This window comes from Peromyscus californicus, unplaced genomic scaffold (assembly GCF_007827085.1).
Source record: "Peromyscus californicus insignis strain IS unplaced genomic scaffold, ASM782708v3 Scaffold_20__1_contigs__length_68692818, whole genome shotgun sequence".
NCBI lineage: Eukaryota > Metazoa > Chordata > Mammalia > Rodentia > Cricetidae > Peromyscus > Peromyscus californicus.
The window spans coordinates 32,306,756-32,323,719 of NW_026294503.1; the positions used below are offsets into that span (position 1 = coordinate 32,306,756).

Sequence of the window (16,964 nt, forward strand, 5' to 3'; positions counted from 1 at the left end):
GGTATTTTTATTGCTTTGTGTCCTGTCACATCATCTTTTCTTCTTTTCTTTCTAAAGATGGTCTCATGTAGTCTGGGTTGTCCTTGAATTTCCTACATAGCTGAGGATAACTTTGAACTTCTGATCTTCCTTGCCTATTCCTTCCCTGTCATATTGTCTTATGGTTAATTTTTTGCCTTGTAAATTTCTTGACTAGCACTTTCCCTTTTATCAGCTATTGTGTTTTAGTGTTAGACAGATACCTGGCTTGTCTTGTGGGACATTCAATAGAAAATGGGCCCCCCAAACAGCTTGTTAGGTAAATCACATGATATTATAGATTATTTCAATGATGGAGGGGAAGGATAGCTGAAGATGCATTTGTTTGTTTACAATGGTCTGTTTATCTTCACCAAGTATTTTCAAGGGTGACTAGCTAGCACCTATATTTTTTGTTTAAATTTGTTGGCAGTAGTGTTTAAGTTCATTCATGCAATCCATGAATTAAATTCATTTTTGTTGTAAAATCATTTCAGTTGCTTATAATAGGAACTATTCATGTTGAATGAACTTTATTGTCCATTTAGACAGTGCTTAATGGCATGAGTGGAAGATTAACTCTGTAGAGACATTACAAATGTTTATTTAAAAATTTTCTTACTAAAATTCAATATAGCACCACTTTATGCTTCTTTACACTGCGTTATACTTTCACAAGAAAGAATTTTGAGTTAAAAATGAAATACTAAGATTCATTCAGGGCCGGGGAGATGGCAGAGCAAGTAAAGGCACTTGCTGCCAAGTCTGACCTGAGTTTGAGCTGAGTTTGATCCCAGGAACCCACGTGGTGGAAGGACTTCCACAAATTTTTACCACATGTATACCAAGGCATGTGTGTCCCTCACCCTGACATACACACAGAGTAAATAAATTTAAAAAAATTAGCAACTAACAAATTTTCTTTACTAGTATTATGAAGATGTGATAAATTGATCCTAAAGTTTAAATGTTTAAAAAGTAAAATCATAGTTTGATTTCTAAGAAATTAACCATGTATTGAAAGGTATGTGCTTCTTAAAAAGAAATAGTAGCTTGGTCAGTAGTAATGCACTTCTCTCAATACTCATAAGAGTTTAATGTAATTCTCTTATGTTATCCACTGTATTATGGGAAAGAAAAGTAATGCCACTTTTAACTCTAAAACACTGAAATCGCATGCCATAATAGAGTTCCAAATTTTCTATAGGATTTGTAAGTTGTTTTTATTTAATTATATAAAAACATATCCAAAAACTGTATGCTGTTGAATATTTTTTCATCTTTTAGGTGGATTTTCAGTTCAGTCAAACATTAGTTTATTAAGCTAAAACCTCAGTCATGCTGATAATCTGCCACATAAATATAGTTAGCCTAATTTTTACATGTGTGTATGTGTGAGTAGCTGTCATGATGTAATCCATAGTTTTATTCATTAGTGAAGCTAAAGTTGGATTTTTAATACTTCATGTTTTATGTTTTTCCTTTGGAGGACTGGATTGCTTTAGTCAAAGCAGCTGCTGCAGCTGCAGCGAAGAGTAAAACAGTGACTAAACCCCGCACCAGTGCTAACAGCAATAAAGAGAAAGAGAGAGATGGGGGAAAATGGTTTAAAGTCCCTTCCAAGAAGGTAGAAACTTCAACTTGCATAGCCACAACAGAAACCGAGAAGAAGGAGGAGCTACCTACATCTAGTGAACCGTTTGGTACAAAATATATCCTTATTTTCCTTTCTTGTGACACAGGTAAACTGAGGTAGCAAATAACACCAAATACCTTGCTTACCTGTAATTTTGAATTTAGGATCAAATTTTCTGCTCTTAGCTTAATTAGGTGACTGACTTTATTATCTCATACATAATTCTGAATATACTGTTAAATGCTGACATTAGATCCTTTAATATTCTTGAGTATAAATCATTTGATATTTGTTAGTAGGTTTTTGCTTGAAAGTTTTGGTTTAAGTTTTTAGGTATTGTGCTTTCAGTGTGCTACATAGAAGAAGTTTTTCTCTTCAGGTTTTCCTTCAAGAATAACTAACTACTCAGGGAGCTTTTACTTCTGTCTTATCAATCCAGAGGGATTGGTGTTTGTTTGAGTCATAATGAAGCACTAGTTTAAAAAAAAAAGTAATATACAAAGCACTTTTACTAATTTGCTATCTATTAATTGTATGTCTTAATTTGGATTCCAGACAAATTCTCATATATGTGTTCTGTTAAAAGTAGGACTTCACATAGACAGCGTTCCAAAGATCGTCTTTCCACAGCCTGAGAGCATATTAACAAACAAGAGGAAAAATAATCAAGGCAACTCATTTCAGGCAAAGAGAGCACGACTTAACAAGATTACTGGTAAACTACAATGATTCTTTTGGCGGTGGGGGAGGCTAAGGGCTTCATAGTAGAGTAGCTTCTTTTTAATAAAGGAAAATGGATCTTTTGGCTCAGTGGAATGAGCTGATTACTTTCTGGTTCTTCAAAGTAAACGTCTCTCAATACTGTCAGCTTTGTCTGTTATAAAATGTGAAAATCACCATGTATTTCCTACCTACCTCACAGGGATGTTGTGAGGATCAATCAGCTCAAGGGTTATAAGAGTCTGTAGTCTTGAAATCACTTCCATGGTAGGCATAGTTTCTGTCAGAATGGCTTATCTGCATTTATCAACTTGCGGTGGCTTCATTTCTGTGGTTTTCAGAATTTTTACATACAAACAGTCTTACAGATGACAAGGCTTAAGAATGGTGCCATTTGTAGTAAAAATATGGATATCTGGGTAAATGAAGTTCCTGACTCCTTTGGTATTTGCTGCTTTTTTCTTGAGGTTGTCTCTAGAGTACCTTCTTGTACGGGAGCATATTCTGCATATAGCAGTGCAGGGATGAGGGAAATACAGACAACCCTAGCCAGGCTAGTGCTCCCAGAAGACCAATTGAAGTGCTATCTCTGTGGCCGGTCATGCTGCACCAGCCACTTTTAGGCTGTCAGCCTAGTGTGTTTCTAGAATTTAAATGAAACCTGATCATAATTCATTTTAAAGTATACTTTAAAGGGAAGCTTAAATATGATTCAGTCATCTGATTTTTAAGAACAAAATATTTTCAAGGGCCTTTGGTCTAATAAAACTGAATAAGCCTTTTTTGGCATTCTTTTAAATACTTTGAAGAAGATTAGCTTCTTTGTCAGGTCCAGGAATAAACATGAAGTATGGTTGTGTCTGTTTTCCGAAGAGGAGACCTGCTGAAAGATGGATGGAGCAGAGGGCTCTTGTGAGCTGCTTGATGACAGGGCTCATTGAGGGTTTGATTGCTTTGAGCACTGAGGGGATCAGGCTTGTTCCATTTGTGTATAGTACTTTCATGGAGTTCTCTGATATGGCTTGTTTTTGCCTTCAGGACAGGAAATACATCATATCACTTCACCCGTTAAAACCTTTTCTTTAGAAACTGTTAGCCTTGGAGAAGGCCAGAATCTTGTCTAAATTGATTGTTCTGCTGTCAACTTGTGGCTTAGAATACAGAACTCAGTGCTACTTGCAGAGCAGAGTGGAAAGCTGCTTCTCTCTCCTGTGAGAAAAAGATTGAAACTGCACTGTTGGAGGATTCAAGACCGAGGAAGACGGAAAGGCCACTGACAGGATACAGCTAATTGCCAGCTTCCCAGCATGAGGGGTTTTCCTCCTTCAGCCACATAACCTGCTTTTAGTTTCAGCCAATATGCTTTCACATATGCCTGCTTCTAAATGCCTTAATGGGAGGGGCAAGCTCAACAATTAAAGAAATAACAAAGCTAAACAAGAGGTCAGCTGAGTTCACAGTGATGCATTATCTCTGCATAGCCTTGAAGAGACAGTAGTAAGGATAAAAGAACCATTTACCTTGTGCCTCAGATTGTAATCCTGGTTGCTTAGCAAGACTTTGGTCCTTCTGTGAAGGGACTTTTTCTTCAGTTTTTCATAGGAATTTCCATTGTGATAGTTAGCAACAAGAATAACACATAAGGTCTTACTCACGTGAAGCCATTATGATCTTTTCCCATTATTTACTCAGAAGATTTAAACATATCACCATCTTTTAGCAGTTCATCTCTGCTTCTACTTTTGATTTCATGTCACAAATATGCCATGCAAAATGACAGTAGATGTTAAGATTGTCTTCAGTAGGCTAACCGTGGGTTTGCTTGTGGAAAATAAATGTAACAAAGTGAGGACTAGTGTAGAATAGCAGAGTCATGTGGGAATTTTGCTGTGTTTCAAACTCAGCAAGTTCATGTGTCTCTTTCCTTTACTAGAGAGAAATAGGCAAGAATCAGAGTAGTTTTTTCTTATTTACTTTCCTCTCATTCCACTCTGTTTTTAAAAATAGTTCTGGCTGAAGATCAGTGAACCAGCAACTGAATTAAGTGTAACTCTGTGATGATTCACTGTTTTGCTTTCCTTCCCTTCATATTTATCCTATGATGACTCTAATCTGATTGCTGTATAGAGAATGAAAAAATGATGAGCTTTTCAAAGTTACAATTAGGAAGAAATGAAATTGTAGTTGGGTTCTGTATATGTCTGCATTCTCCTTGGTTATTATTGTTTTTGAATATGTACTGTGCCGTATTGACAGTTCTGTCATATGGTGTGTTGTGTATGTTCATTTAAGGTAGACAGTTTTGCACTGAACGCCAGAATCCATAACTTCAGAAACAAGTTGCAAGCAAAATTGAGTTTTAGTAGACTTGAAGATAGCAACTGTGCACAGAGTAAAATAATAAAGAATAGTCCGTAGAACGTGGTGTACTCTAATCACTGTAGGCGTTGCTGGAAGTAAGAAATGCTTGTGCAATGTCAGGGATTTTTGAAATATTTGAAAAATTCCTGAGATTAAATTGACTAGTGACACATAAAGTTGACCAAGATTTTGACCACTTTCTTCTTTGAGCACTCCCCTTTGTGTTCCAGGGAGCTCTGGCCTCCTGTTTCTCAGTGAAGTAGATTATTATGAAGTGACTTTGTTTGCTGGTAGGATTCATGATGATTTGATAATCTACTTCTACCAACTGGTTAATGTCTTGATGCTGTATCATGTATTCTTTAAGATACTTTTCTGGAGTAAGGCCTGTTTGTAATGTACTGATAATAAGTATTTGTAGTAATTAAAATTAATTTCATTTGTGTCTATTTCATTCAAATTTCCACTTACTTTGCATATTAAATTTCTTCTTTGAATTGGCAGGGAAAGATAACTGGTTTTGGACTTTCTCTTCAGGCAGAAGTAGACTCTCCTCTTCAAGTGCCTATTCTGTCATTTGTCCCCTTTTGTTTATGCTTAATAATTCTTTTTAAAGTTGATATACATGTCAAGCATGCAAAGTTTTGTGTATATTTGGAGCTTTTGAATTCTCTAGATACCAGTGTATTTTCAAATCTAATTTTAAGGAGTTTGTTATAAGTGCTTTGTTATTATCTATGGCCACATTAAAAGGCTTTCCTTTTTCTTCCCAACAATTACATAGAAATAGCTTTTTAATCAATTTGGTCTATACTATTGTAATAGATTTGGATGGATTGTTTTGTTTCTTTTACAACTTCTACCATATTCTGAAATTTGAACTTGTAATTCATCTCATCTCTTGATGAATATAAAAAGCATTCTATCACTTCTATGAAATGAAATGAGTAAGGTATAATTATTTAATATATCGAATGGCAAATATTTGTCATGTTTGAATAGCTTTAAAAAATAGAACTTCTGTTTCATTTGCTCACATAGAAAGACCTTGATTCTGTATCATTTAACAAAAACTTCAGTAACTCATTGATTCTCAAGAATGTTAGCTGGAAAAGAAATATAAAGCAAAACAAATACTGTTTTAAATGTTAAAGAAATGTTGTATACTACATCTTTGGTGTTCATATAAAATGTTTACAATGTAATTAAGATTGAATTTGTGGGTTGAAAACCTTATAAAATAGTTTATATGTCTTTCTTTCTCACTTAAATCTACACTTGATGTGGGACAGGAAGAAACTGTATAGATTGTTGTCTCAAAGTAGGTGGAATATCAGTCACTGATGTATCAAAATCATTGTTTCTACTGAGCTGCTTTGCTTCATACTCAGCTGTAGATATTCAGCTTTCCAGCACAGCCAGTGTGCCTTCTGCCTGATGTAATATTTGTGTCTCTTACTACTTTAGGGAGGTCATGTGAATATGTGTGTTCCCTTCAGGTTACTTAACACCTATAGGGTAGTTACTTGAGAAAGTCCGGCCACGTTGCCTTGTGAGTAGCTCTCTTTCCTGTAGTGTTTTAGGGGACCTTTTCTCTCCTATGTTAACAGTTGCAGTAATAAAGGTGTTTACTATTGTTATCACTTGTTATACATGTTTCCTCTTCTGAACAAAGTAGCCATAAAGCCAAATAGTTGTCATTTTAAAGTCTTGATAAACCTTTCATGGAGGATATTGACTGAATGAGCAAAGAATTGTATCCAATGAAATGCCTTTATTAATGAAGGCAGAATTTTGGTATTTTTCAAAATAACTATATCATAAATAAGGAATTCGGTCTTCTAACATTAGGTGTTAGTGATAGAATTCACATTTTGTCGTCATTTGCAGAATGAAGCTGTCAGGCTAGGTGTTAAAATTACCTGCACAGTCTTCCCCTTTCATATAAAATGGGTCCAGGACATGATTTTGAAACTTTTGCAAGAAAATAAGACATAAATGAACATTGCTACAAATGCACAAAGCTTAGATTAAAGACTTTAGGTTGACATTAAAATTTAGGAATACTCTTTAAAAAGTAATAAGATGAAAGAATGATATTCTACTCTGTTTTATGAGTATTAGCAATATAAGCCATCATAATGTGGACTTTGAAGCCAGAATTTTTTTCCCCAAAATAAGTGTATGTATTTAAGGTTCTCAAAAGTAATATTAAAAAAAAAACCTTACCCAAGTCTGTGAACAACTCTCAAATATTGACTCAGTCTCTTGACTTCACTATGAAGCGTGTTTACAGTTTTAAAAGTTAGCGTTTGAAAGTACTTCTATATATGGGAAATTTCATCTGCTAAAATTTTAGAAGTTGATTATGGTGAAATTAGATGTTTTCTAACAAGCCATTTCTGTACAATTCTCTCAAGGTTTGTTGGCTTCCAAAGCTGTTGGGGTGGATGGTGCTGAAAAAAAAGAAGACTGCCATGCAACAGCTCCAGTCCTGGAGCAGGTATGAAATGGTAGCATTTGATTGTTTCACGGTCCCACTGGAATGGTCACGGAGCTGTAGTACCTACGTGATTGCAGTTGTCCCTCTGATCAGATATGGGAATAGAGCACTGACTCATTGATGATAGATTTTTAACTCTGCCTTCTCCAAAGTATGCAGATAAAATATGGACTTCATTAGCTTATGTTTTCCATAGACTGATATTAAAGCCATTGTCTCCAAAATTAGAAGGCTTGGAGACAGGCATCCCAGGGTATGAGCTTCCAGCTGGACACCTTTAGCTTTCAAAAAGACCCTTACACAAATACTTTTCATTTGTGAGTATAAACAGGGTTTTTTGACTTCTAATTAAACTTCTTTTATAAGAAGTTTCTTTTATATTGTAACAGTTGGTGTTGTTAGACTGTGTTTTATGAATTGATCAATGAGCCATACATTTTTGCTAGGATGTATATTTTAATAACTACAATAAAAAGAGAATTTAAAAAACTTTTAAGGGTCTGTCTTAAACCACCTAATAGAGAAATTTAAAACTGAAGGTTACGGTTGCTCGAATTGGCCGTGGCTACCTTTGAGTTCCCACAATACCTGTACATAATGAGCTGTGCATGCTTTTCCATCCTCTAAGGGCTTAACTGCTTAGGCACTGTACGAATACAGTAATAGCCATAACTGGATTTCTTTGGTTCTCCTGTTTTAAAATCTGAGCCTTAATGTAGTTTCAATATATCCTTTTTGTATTATCTTAATTTTCTTTATTAGTAGCCTAATAAAGAAGACTTTAAAATGAGTATCTTTTCTCTTCTCTATATGTGTTTTAAAGAATAGCCCAAATTTAATTGATATTGTATTGAGTTTTTCAGTGTTTATTCAGGCCTGATTTGAAATCAGTACATTGTTTGGGTGCCTCCATTAATGTTGTATTAAATCAATGGTCTTTTAAATTGATCAATATGTCAGTGACTCATACTTTCTGGTTTTCTATCAGCATCAAACGGTTAAGTCTTTGCCGTTATTGTCAGTATACCAACTAAATTTTAAATAACTTTTTTACTGTGTATGACTATATTCAAGGTCCCAGATATAACAATATTTTGTACTACTACAACTGTTACAATATACTCAGAATGCGACATATCAGGGACTTGGGTAATAAAACATTTCTGGAAAATTCATTACAATGTCAATCTTTCATTACACATAATCTTATGAGGTAAATGTGATTGTGAAAATTACTTATTATATGTGGAAGTTAGTTTAGAGGTCAGTAACCAGTTCAGAGAATCAGTTTTAAAAGGAACTTAGAGCAACTCGGCTATTAGTATTTGCATAATTCAAAACTTTTGAAAGTCCTTGCCAGTTTTGTAACAGAGACCAATAATAATTAATGGAACCTTTGTAAACTGTTCTAGAGTTTAAGGAGCATCATGCTGTGCCCTCTTTTATTTTGTCATTTAGGTTGATTTCAATGTGAAAATGTTTTGTAACCAAACTCTTAATTTTATGCTATATGTTAGCCTTGCTTCTAAGCTAAAAAGCCGAGTTATAAAGCTCTTAACTATCTCAGTTGGTATCAGCCAGAGACCTAAATGAGAAGTTTTGATTGTTGCTAACTTCTGTTGTCCTAAGGAGTTACAATACCAGTTATGACAGGTTGATAATAGGCCTACAGCCACAATTTGCTGTTCGAATGGAGTTATAGATTCAAACTGTGATCTTGAACCCCTTTATCAGATTATTAGTTATAGATTACTTAATTGTATTAGGGAAATGTCATGTTATATTTACTTTTGGATAAAAATTGCATTTGATGCATAATAATTCAGTAAGGTTTAAATATGTTAATTTGTCCTTGTTTAGAAGTTAAGCACCTTACCAAGTTATTAATTTAAGTTTTAAAATCTTGTTTTATAACTTTGTAACTCAAGAGTAATGGATGCTGTAGTGATGTCTCTCACATATGTGAAGATGAACAATAAAATTGTTTATTTACAAGTAATGGCTCTAATTACTTTCCTGGCAACACCTTTTATGATAAGCTTAGGAATACTTTCCAGTCATGGAGTTCTTTTTCAAATGGTAGTTCCACTTGCACACATGTATAGTGAATAAATTCAAGAGTAGAAAATGAAAGTTGAATGAATGGGACACTTGACACAAGGCCTTTTATGTCAGATGCCTAGCATGCCATCTATAGAACATTCAGTGATGCCATGTTTAATATCAAATGTATAATTCCTCCCACCAAAATCTGAGTATCTTTTATTCTAATGAGAACAGAATTATTTATTTATCTGGCCCCTAAACAATGATCTTTTATATTCTAGAAAACTGAAGACTACAGATTCAATGACATCCCCCTTCCCCAAATACATGGGAGTTAAACCATTTCTTGGAGACAGGCATGTTATTCATAGGACTAGTGACTTCACTATTTATAGTGACTTACCATAGTATCAATTTTTTAGAAGTTTGTATCTTATGTTTTGCTGTCAGATATCAACAAGAAAACCAATGTAGGCATCCCAGTATGACAGAGTGTGCATCCAATGTGGCTACTTTCTCTTGTCTTTAACAGTAGATACTTTCACACTTATTCCTACATGTGCAGGGAATTTTAATGCCACATGAATAATATGTTCTTTATGAAAGAACTGACAAAAGTTCTAATTTTTTTTAAAAGTGTCAGTTGGCAGGAATAAGGTAAAAACTCATCTAAGAATGCGACGTATTTTGTTTTTAAATCCAATGTTTTAACTTACACTTTATCTCTTTTATGTTGTGGTTGTAGTTGTTGCTTGTTCTGTATTGTTTTTTATAGTCTTTTAACTCTACTGCTGGTGGCTCTGATTTCATGATGCATTTTGCTTATGAAACTAGCTTTCAGCACTAAAACGAGTTAAAGATAATGTTTTGTTAATTTGGTCATTGTTTTCCTGTTGAGATCTTTCTTTAAAGGGAAACTGTCTACTAAGACAGCCACATACTTGATGACAGAGACTATAAAAACTCTTCTAAAAGGCAGAAGGTTGAATGTATTCCTTCAGAGTTCTAAAATCTGAAATACTTTCTTCATTTACCTAGCTGTTATTAATACCATTGACAATTACAGTTTCAGAAGAGAGCAAGTTTCACATTAATACTGAAAAAGTTTGTCCAATAGGATATTTAATATTGAAAGAATTTCATGAGCATTAAAAACATAGAATCATAGTTGACAGTATCCCTTTAAAGACAGCCTATTCAACTTTTAGTTAATAATTTGTGGGGTTCTTTTTAGTTTTTCATTTGTAATAGAACTGTTATATGTTGCTTAACAATGTTTTTGGATACTAAAGTTGCATAACAATCAAAAATAGAATACAAGAAGAAAAATGAAGAAACCAAAATAAAAATATCAATTTTTTATTATTTATTCAGGCGATTTCACCTAAACCTCAAAGTCAGAAAAAAAATGAAGCTGTCATTAGCAGTTCTGCCAACACTCAGAAACCTGCACTGTTATCCTCAACTTTGTCTTCAGGGAAGGCTCGCAGCAAGAAATGCAAACATGAATCTGGAGAGTCTTCTGGGTGTATAAAAACCCCTAAGTCACCACTTGCCCCAGAATTAATACAAGCCAAGGATTTGACGCTTGTATCTCAGCTTTCTTCAGTGATAAATAAAACTAGTGAGCACAGACTTTACAAATAGTTACCTATCCTATAAGATAGATTCAAAGCAGTTTTGTTGTAGTTATATTGTTTTTTATGAAGTTGCTTTTTGAAAACTCAAAAGTTAAGTGAATATGACAGAGAAAGCTCAAAACTAATTCAAGAGTAGAAATCATGGACATTTTTTTACTGCTTTACTGTTCTAAGTCTGTACTGCTCCTTAAGAAGCCTTGCCATTGAATGACACAAATCCCACTGTAGTTTCAGTCTCCTCAACTAATAATACAAGGCCTGATTCATTACAAAAAAACAAACAAACAAAATACCCCCTGGAAACAAAACGAACTATAAAAGGACCCTTGGTGGATGTTTTTACATAACTCCTCACTCCTCCTGTGGCCAGGTAGGAGGCATCTCCTTTTATACGTAGTTCTCTACGTGCACTTTATTTATTTATTCTTATGTTAACAAGACAGCTCTGAATCCAATCTCATTCTTAGTGAAAGGAGAATGTCTCCTTGGTTATAAAGATGTGACTGCTGAGTACTAACATTTCAAGTGTTAGACTTTTAAAAAGATTTCTTTCTCTCTCTTTTTTTTTATTCAACATGAATTTGGCTAGATAAAGATAAGGTTTATGTTGACCCCAGCTTAGTATTTGAAACAGTTATCTGGAACATCACTAGCCAGGTGACATTTTTGTTTTGCTCCTTTATTCAACAAATAAATAAGTGTTGTAGTCGGGAAATAAGGATGGCATATTTCCTAATGAACCATTCTGTGTTGTGTCTTCCAGAATAATGATATTGGCATTTGGAAGGCTTTATCAAACATACTAATCTGTTTTTCATTCAGTTCTCACATTTATCATTAAAGCACATATTTCAAATTTTGATCAATCCTTAATATTTTTTGAATGAATAATCAGAAACAAAGGGAATAGAAAATTCCTTTCTCTGAAACTTCATTATAAAAGAACATCAGTAGTAGTCATTAGATTATCACAAAACCGATAAGCATTTTATCTTAAAGTTGTTTTATATATTAATACAACCACAGTATCATAAAAGTTTCATTTGTCTTTTGATTTTTCCCCATCATCATCTTGTCTTTTTTTCATTGCTTTTCATTGTTGATTATCCTTAAATACTCAAAACATCAGCTCCTTTACAATATTTCTTCCTAACTTAGCAGTAATATATTACTCCATACAATCCTACCTACTATATAATTCAGCAGATTCATAGTCCCCGGTGAAAAAGGAACTCTCAAGCCTTAATGAATCATCCAAACATTTGTGTTAACATTTCTAGAAGACAAATAAATGATAAAATTAGTTGTTTGAACAAATGAAAATATTTAAGGGCAAGAATAGTGTCATACTAATTACAATCTAATTTGGCCATAATAAGCACATTGGTTTGTTTGTGTTCAATTTTTTGAATGAATCAGGCCCCTGATTTTTAGCTGTAAAAGTCCATGTGGGAGAGTAAGGATGGGGTAGGTTATTTATAGTAGCTTCACCTGGGGAAGAGAAGAAAGCCCAGTACCAACTGTAGAATGTATGTAAGAGCTGTCACCTATGCCCCTGCCTGCCTTTTCCTTTAGAGTGCCTCATTTGCTATGTACCCAAAGAGTTTTTCTCTCCCTGCTCCTTCCCTTTCTATCTCCCTCCACCTGCCTCCCCCATTTTTGCTTATAAAGAGACTACATTCCTGGAGGCAAAATGGCAGTTGACACAAGAATCCACAGTTAGAGAGCTAACTCCAGTCTCACACTTGGGGAGAGCTACTGGAAATTAATGTTCCATGTAACTGTCTTTGAGTTCTAGTAGGTTTTAGATTTTAGAAGTTCTGATTAACTTTTTTTGTGAAGAGGGCACATTTTTTTGCCTTTGATTGCCTCTGGAACATTCCATTTCTTGTAGTTATGTAATAGCAGCATCAGAGGGCAGAATATGGCTCATTTTCCCCCCGCTTATCTCCTTAAATATTATAAGATGATCCTGGTATGTATCTGCTTCGTGAACATTGAAGATCTTTTTCTAGGTCCTCCACAGCCTGTGAATCCCCCTAGACCTTGCAAGCATAGTGAGCGGAGAAGAAGATCTCAGCGGTTAGCCACCTTCCCCATGCCTGATGATTCTCTAGAAAAGCTTTCTTCTTCCTCTTCAGCCACTGAGGGGAAAATATTCTCCATCAGTTCTCAGAATCAGCAAGAGTCTTCAGTACCAGAGGGTAATGTATATTGATTTCCTATAGAACCAAATGTAAAGGAAGATATTATCTAACAACAATTATTTGAACATTTGAGTTTTCTTCTTAATGTCTCCTGGACATATAAGCAGTTCACGAATTCTACAGATACCTATCTGGTGCCTTCTTTTTGCCAGGCACTGCATAAATACCACTGATATGCATTGACATGAACCGAGCCATTTCCTCTGTGCTAACATTGTGGTTTTCTTTTCCTTTTCATTTTATATAGTTTCTGCTATTGCACTTACGCCACTCCAGAAGCTGGGGCCCTGTCTCCCTCTTGATTTAAGTTGTGGTTCAGAAGTCACAGCACCTCGAGCTCCAGATTCCTCCTCTCCTGGTGGTGAATGTTCCAGGGAAGAAAAGGAGGAGACACAATTGTTTGCAAATCCCTCCTCCAAAGTAGTGAGTGATGTAAAAGGAGCTGCTGCGGCCACTGGTAAGGAAGTTCTAGTTAAGTCTGGCATCATATTTTGATGTTTTGAATTAATACCAAATCCCTCTTCCAAGGACTTTTAGGTAGTATTTGTTTTTGGATGGAGTTTTTCTGTTCTAAAATTCTTTTGTGTGACCATTTTCACCATTTCTTGGACATAGTTCTTATCCTTTTCTTCTTCCTTCATTCTTTTTCCCCCTCTTTTGCTTTTTTTAATGTATGTGTGTAATATGTGGTGTTGCTGTACTTGGAGCTTGCAAATCCCAGCTACCAAGCTGAGTCAACCTAGCAAGTTTTAGGCCAACTAAGCCTACAAAAGCAGGACCCTGTCTCAAAACAATAAGAAATAAATTAGATGAAATGCTTAATTTTACTATTAGAACTTATTAGTTAAAATTGCAGAAATTCTTATTCATCAAGCAGAAAGATACTTCAGATGAGTTCTTAGGTTTACAGGTGTCAATGGAATTTAATTAAGTCTAACTAGAATCTACATTGAATTGAATTGTATGACCTGTGTCATAAGTGTAAGTCCATATTTGGAGACAGAATATCCTTTCTGATTGTAATTTATTATAAAGTTTTTTGGGGGCCTTCAGCCTATAAAAGCACCATGTTTAGCTCATTTTTAGGTGATGTTATTGTATATGATCTGAAAACCTTGGTGGCAATCTTTTCATTAAGTTGATCTTTTAAATCTGACATGGTTCATATTTCTTATGTATAGTTGCAACATTTTATGTAGAAATTTTCTAATTTTATAGTTTCATAAAAAGAATATATATGTGTACACATATATATATAATTTTCAGAAGTCAAATAGTACTTTTTAATTGTCTTCTTCCTCATAAATTATTAATTTGGAACTGACTGATGAGAGATTAGAGTCAAGCTACATCAGGGAGACAAATATAAAGTAGTCAAATGTGTTGGCAATAATTGTGTTTAACAATGTCTTCCCCAAAGAATGTGGCATCAGCTTCTTAGATGAAGCCAAAATATAGCTTGCTCTGTTCTGTCCATGCTACACACTGAAATGATAATATCAGTAGCTTAATTTAATCTGCTGCTGCCTTTAATTTGTTCTTTCTTTCAAAGTACTAATGTTAGAACTCTCAAGGACATAATTACTTACAATTCCCTTTACCTGTAAAGATTTAAATTGGTTTATACATGATAGTGTTTCCTTATTTTAAAAAATCTTAAAAAATGCCCACATCTGAAAATTTGTGGGTTTTGAGAGATTGCCTTTGATTGCTCAGATCTGATGTGTTGTCTTAAATAGTCATCTAAAAATAATCTTAGAGAAATGCAGTGTACTTTTTCACAAGATTCCTGAATAATTATCATTGACTTTTCGAGGAAGTTTTCCTGGTAAAGATCTTGTGCACTTTTTTTTAACAGTTTGTAACTCCTCACTGTACTCAATATATGAGAATGATCTTGGTGTCATAATAGCATGTACCTACTGGAAAAATGATTTTTTGATATGTATGTGTATATTTGTATGTTCCTTAAAATCCATATTTGCATTGATTGTAATAAGACTGAAATACAGATCAATATAAGTACATGTCATACTGTATTGTAAGACTGGAGTGATGGCTTGAGAGTTAAGAGCACTGGCTGTTCTTCCTGAGAACCTTGGGTTTGATCCCCAGCAAACACATGACAGCTCACAACCATCTGTAACCTCACTCCCACAGGATCCAGTGCCCTCTTCTGGCCTCTCAAGGCTATTGTATACATGTGGTGCATCAACATGCAGGCAAAACACACACACACACACACACACACACACACGCACACACACACACACGCACACACGTCTTTTAAAAAATTGTCCTGTCAACCATATTGTCTATTCTAAATATCAAAGCAGTGTTTGTACACCAAAATCCTTTGTCCAGATGATTTTACTTCTAACTAGGAGATTAGCTTAGTCCTCTTTTATGTTTTGGCTGTTTGTTTGTTTTCCCTTTAAATTTCTGGCAGATTTGTAGCTATATGGTCGACTGCCTTGGAAAGGTCATTCTTGTTTTTGTTCATAATATTGAATTATACAAGGGCAACAGGAAGGCACAACCATTGTCTTCTCGTTTAAAATGTTAGCAAAAACTATTTGGAGAGTTTGGTGGGATGTAGGTAAGCTGGCAAAGGATTCATCCTTTACATAAGTATAGAAAGAATCAGGTTTCTTCAGTATACAACAAAGAGCAGTGAACATGGCAGTACTAGAACCACTGTGTGCAGCAAAGGCCAGGAGGGTTGGGAAAGTGGGAGGAGTTGTCCATTTTAGAAGGGTCTTCATCGGGTTAGCATAAGTCACGTTGTGTGTAGTTTTTTACTAGGTAATTCCTGCTGTGTAATGTGAGTGATCCTGAGTGGTCAGTGTGCAGTCCTGGGCAGTTACGAGCCACTTGCATGTCATTTACATTGTGCGACTTTGGTGCTGTGCATTAGCACAGCTCTGTGATAGCCGGCTGTGGCTAGTTTGGGTTGGCTGTTCTGTTTTGGTGAAAGGAGCTCTAGTTTTTCTGTTGGGGCATACATCCAGGGCTAGGTTTACACTGGAGACCAAGTCCTTCTTTGTCTCTCATTCATGGCCTCCCATTCACAGAAATTGAAAATAACAAGACAATTTTCAAAGAAAGTGAAAAGTTTAAATTTTCATGCACCACATTTAGAGATCTGTTTGAGTAACTGTAATGATCTTACTGGTATGTATGTAAGTGAGCTTAACATTTTAAGAGCACAGTGCTCAGCAGTTTTTGTTTATTTGTTTTTGTTTTTAAAGAGAAAGGTCTATTTTGGCTTGTAGTTCTAGGGAATACAAAATGAGAAGTCAAAATGGCACAAGCATGAAACAGCTCATCATATCGCATTCACAGTCAGGAAACACATTGATAAACACTAATGCTCTGCTTGCTTTCTCCTTTAAGTCAATCCAAGACCCAGTCCATGAAATGGTGTTACCTACAGTTAGGCTGGTCTTCCTACCTCAGAAAGTGCACTCTAGATTATTGCTTAAAACAAGCAAATGCATGGTTTTGAGTTAGCTACCAAAAGTTAGTATGTACGTGATCATGAACAGTGTGCACACAGTATTTGAATGGGATAAGGTAAGATTTTACTCATTTTTATGGCTCTTGAATTTTCTTTTTGAGGAAAGTAATGCAATTTATACTGTTATTTTTATTTTAAATTGTGTTCATTGAACTTCTATGTGGTCTGCACACTTTTTTATCTTAGTGTTTTTCTATTGTGGTGGCAGTTTTGATTTGTTTCTTTGAAACATGGTCTCACTATATCTATAGCACAGGTAGTCTGGAACATGATATGTACTCCAAGCTGGTTTGGAAGTCTCAGTTTTCTTTCC

The 16,964-nt window shown here is 35.0% G+C and overlaps 1 protein-coding gene across 8 annotated transcripts in view; it reads left to right on the forward strand.

Annotated features, from left to right (window-relative positions):
- Phf20l1 (PHD finger protein 20 like 1) overlaps nucleotides 1–16,964 on the forward strand; it is a 69,383-nt gene that overhangs the window by 25,671 nt on the left and 26,748 nt on the right. For 4 of the 8 annotated variants that reach the window (XM_052747919.1, XM_052747922.1, XM_052747924.1 and 1 more), the window contains 6 exons: nucleotides 1,508–1,721; nucleotides 2,241–2,369; nucleotides 7,156–7,238; nucleotides 10,659–10,908; nucleotides 12,940–13,128; nucleotides 13,379–13,588. In XM_052747919.1, coding sequence (XP_052603879.1) covers nucleotides 1,508–1,721; nucleotides 2,241–2,369; nucleotides 7,156–7,238; nucleotides 10,659–10,908; nucleotides 12,940–13,128; nucleotides 13,379–13,588 — 1,075 coding nt within the window. Of the gene's footprint in view, nucleotides 1–1,507; nucleotides 1,722–2,240; nucleotides 2,370–7,155; nucleotides 9,234–10,658; nucleotides 10,909–12,939; nucleotides 13,129–13,378; nucleotides 13,589–16,964 lie in introns of those variants that run through there. The other 4 variants (XM_052747921.1, XM_052747923.1, XM_052747925.1 and 1 more) reach the window with 2 other exon arrangements.